Below are 4,201 nucleotides of genomic sequence, written 5' to 3'. Positions count from 1 at the left end.
CCACCAGACACACTTGGGTGCGAGGTGGGCTGCCATGACTCATCTAGCCGAAAAAACTTAGAGGGGGGAGAATGAACTTCATCTTGGAATCCCTGTGAAGTGAGAATCTGCATCTGTTCAAAAGTCGCTGCAGATGCATGCAGCATGGAAACCAGCCTAGCCTTTGCTTCTGTCGCGTCCCCACCTTCCTCGAAACCAGCTCCCCAAATGCCATGCTCCTCCTCCAAATCCAGGCATTGCTCCAGAATGCCGGATCGCTCCTGATCCTCTGCCGTATCCGAAAGACTACGGGGTGCTGCTGCACCAGGATTCAACCTCCGTTGGATACTCCGGCACACAGCCAAAAATGCCACAAGCGTCACCAGTGAAACAATGCACACCACAGCCCCAACCAGAAACTTTCCGCGATGTGGTCCTCGCTGAAGTACCTTGCGTCCACGCCTGACTGTAAGCTGGCGTAAGTGAGGTGGCGGAACAGAGGTAATGCTTTGGAATGCAGCGTTTGGGTTGTTCGTATATAAAATTGCTAATGATTGTTGCAGATCCGCATCTGCTTGATGGTGCATCTGCGTCATTATGGAGCGGAGCTGCTCGCCATTTCGAAGTAAAAATAATCAGTAGGTGCCGCCCTAGAGTTGCTGTTCTGGAAATAAAGTAAACACCAATGAAGTGTCTCTATTTTGCCTTCATTTTCTTGATGCGCCTCACGCCAAATTCCCGTGATACTGTGTGATCGGTAGCACGTATGCAGGACACTAGGACAGAAAACCACAGAAAACCCGCAAAGAAAGAAGCTACTATGCCTGAATCTCAAGCTAACTAATTCAAATCACTATTGGTCATAAGCGGGTGCTATGAAGCACTCCCCACAGGAACAGTCACTCTGGGTCGCGGGTGCCAGTGACCGGTGGACCCCCTGCGGGAATTCCAGGTTCAAGTATTCGTCTCATTCGATTGCTTCAAGTTCTATGTGGGATTTTTATTCTCGTCGAATGCATTTTTGGGACGGATCAGAGCCGCCGTATCGGTTGAGACAGTCCACTGGCTTCGATCCCTGCGTCGACTAACCAAAGACCAGGCGCAGCATCTGTGTGGGATTGAGGACGAACACCCAACCACCGGCCATAACCGTGAAGCAAATTTTCAGAGGCAGCTGCATGATTTTAGCATTCTACGTGAAACCTGGTGGGGTAGCAAAATTGGTAGGATAGCCTTTAGGCCTTCAGACTGTCCACTCAGTTGCGGTACGCCACACCGTAGTCCTACAGACTCCTGTCTACTGCACGAAGTGCTACGGCAGGGTGTTTATCATTAAAACTGTTTATACAGTGGGTCATCCTGGCACTTAGGGTAGCAAGATTGACCTGAAGAATGCTTGTGAAGAACTGAAAGCCTTCCACAACGGACCGAAGATACGCACGACTGCGAGGAGCAGAATTCTGTTCATTGGATGTTAGATTGTACAGAGGCGAAAGTGTACATTGACAGGACAACTCTTTTAATGAAATTGTGGGGTATGTGCACTGAGGCGCACTCGCTGCTCTGCGAAGAGTTCAGGCGTGGAGAGTGTCGTTGGCCCCAGCCGAGGAGTGGCCTGCAGGAGAATCGAAGTACTTCCTATGAGAATTCCCAGAAACAGCTTTCCTACCCTCTTGTATACAGGAGTAATTCGAGAAATGGAACACAGGCTTGGCACTGGTAGTGACAGGAGGTGTTCTGCAAGGTGTGTGCGTTGCAGCAAATCTTGCTCAAACTCGTCGTACAGGAAAGCCTCACATGCAGGCATAGCAAAGCCCCCTTTATATGCACGCACCCACACCGAAGGTAGGTATCGAAAGCCTGCTTGGCCCCCAGTAGCGAGTTTGCACCCAAGTCGAAACGCATGTGCCAGGTTGGTCCATCTCTAGCTATTCTTGGCTAATAGTGCGCGTCATCTCCATGCACCCCGCAGAGCAGGTGCATCCTAGGCCTTTACAGAGGAAACGTTAAACATGCCCAGGGCCAGAAACCTACCATATGCAGATATCCAAAGCAGCATTCGTGTGGGAGGCCAGACTGGGAATGTTGAAAACGCATTGAAGGATTGATATCCCTTTGCCTTGGAGAGCTTATGTTAGCCCTTCTTAGGCAGAAGCTCCACAGAGGTCATAGAAAGACGACTGATTACCCTTATTTCCCCCATCCCATTTCAGCTTTTCTCCCTGGAGGACAGGATTCTTTAGAATACCCTCGATGCATAGATAGATGATGAATATTAGCTACTGTATTGTTACTAGGAAGAGAGCACAGTTGCAGCTTCACCATCTGTTAGGCAGACTTCCATTCATTGCTTCCCCATCATGCAAAGCGATTGTATCTGCCTGCAAGAAGTGCGTAGCGTGGAAACAGTGCCAGCGTGAGAGAAGCAAGGCAAATGAGTATTAAGTACCACAACAAGTCAGAATGACATCCGCCTGGTGCCAGCCTGAAGGCTTACGTGGAAACAAACTGTAGACAGGTTGTTAGTAAGATACAAAAGTCAGGAAAAAAACTGAAAGAGGAAACTTTATTTTCAAAACAGCGCTAGTTGCTGGGAGCATCAGAGTAGTTGCAGGTAAGCCAGATAAGCACGCATAAAAGCATGCATGCGCAAGTTTGGCTACCTTTGATAACCTCTAACTGACAAAATGCTCGGCAATCAGAGAGGCTTGCGCGTATAGATGCAAAATCTGAATTAAACGGGCAACCACTACAATGCAGGCGTCACAGTGTACTCGCTTCCCGGTGACCGGGCACTTCGCCGACAGAAGGATCTTTTGGACCATTACTAGAAGAAGAGAACTTATTATCATCATCCATCCAGAGCTTCCACAAGGGGTTCGAAAGCTGAGTGCGCTTGTACGCATGGGAAATTATGGCCCGCTTGAGCTCAATGATCTCTGTAAATGCCGGGCGTCTTCCGCCCTTATATATTGACAGTGCAGCGCTCAGTCGATTGACCAGCTTGTTCAGCATCTCAGTTCTCTCATTCCTCCCTCTCTCCGAAAAGCAATAATCTGTGTGGAACCTTTGCACGAACTGAGCCCACCAGCTGCCTGTATTCATCTTTTCCCCCAGGAGCTCAATTGTGCGTACCAAGTGGTCAAAGGCCATAAATATAGACGACAATTTAACAAACAGGTAGTTGGCTCGCCGTCTCTTGAGTGGCCGCGTTAGTTTGTCGTTTGCGTAGCATGCCACGAGTTCTGCTTCCCTAATGAGTGTCTGAATTTCTTCAGGAGTCAGCGAAGCCTTCGCAAATAAACTGCGCATTGTCGTATATGACTCCATAGGACTCTGCCTGGGAAAACGAAGCAACAGTGCAAACTCCGCACGGAATCTCCGGCGGATATCTCGGGGATTCACCACTGGTAGCCGCACAAAAGGATGCAGGCGAACGTCGCCACCCTTGCTGGGCTCCCCAGGATCACTATTGGGTGCCCGCAGAGCTGGGATCGAAACTGACCTCCCCACGCCACCCAAAGTGTCCTCAAAGGCTTGTGCTTGGCTCTCAAGCTGTTGCACTGTTTTCATTTGAATTAGTGGCACTGCGCTGTCATGACGCAAGCCTCCTTGAGAGTTCCTACGGCCGACTATACCTGTACGCCTGTCAGTTCCAAAAGAACCTTCATCAGTTGAATCTGGTGAAGTTGCATCCACCGTTGGGTTTTGCAATGAAGTGCCTATTACCCTGTGCTGAAGGGCCTGTGGATACATGTTAGCTGAATGGTAGTCGAGCCAAGCCTCCGCATTCAGGGCGTCTTCACTGCTGGTTGCGCTGCCAACTGACAAAACGGCCCGTTGTTTTGCAGTTACCTCCGCTTCATAAATGTCCGACGAACCTGTTCGATATGCTGGTACTTCTCGTTGAAGCCCTTGCATTCCGCTCGCCCCTGCGGCATGCCCTTGCTGCCCGCCTTCCCCCAAAACTGACCCAAAATCATTCGCCACCCAGGCATCTGCACTAAAAGCGTCGAACCCACTGCCCACCGCCACACTACTACGGTCTGACCCAAATCTGCCACCAGGCACACTTGGGTGCGAGGTGGGCTGCCATGACTCATCTAGCCGAAAAAACTTCGAGGGGGGAGAATGAACTTCATCTTGGAATCCCTGTGAAGTGAGAATCTGCATCTGTTCAAAAGTCGCTGCGGCTGCGTGCAGCATGGAAACCAGCCTAGCC

At 50.2% G+C, this 4,201-nt stretch overlaps 1 protein-coding gene across 1 annotated transcript; it reads right to left on the bottom strand.

The window, feature by feature from the left end:
- Positions 1–2,742: 2,742 nt before the first annotated feature.
- Positions 2,743–4,185, bottom strand: EAH_00045350 (hypothetical protein; the record flags this gene model as incomplete). The annotated part of the gene is made up of 1 exon (XM_013394772.1): positions 2,743–4,185. One exon carries the CDS (start codon positions 4,183–4,185, stop codon positions 2,743–2,745), a length of 1,443 nt encoding a protein of 480 aa, XP_013250226.1.
- Positions 4,186–4,201: the final 16 nt, after the last annotated feature.

This window comes from Eimeria acervulina, genomic scaffold (genome assembly GCF_000499425.1).
Source record: "Eimeria acervulina Houghton genomic scaffold, Eah_scaff645, whole genome shotgun sequence".
NCBI lineage: Eukaryota > Apicomplexa > Conoidasida > Eucoccidiorida > Eimeriidae > Eimeria > Eimeria acervulina.
The sequence above is the reverse complement of the archived record's forward strand: the minus strand, read 5'-3'. Positions and strand labels throughout refer to the sequence as shown.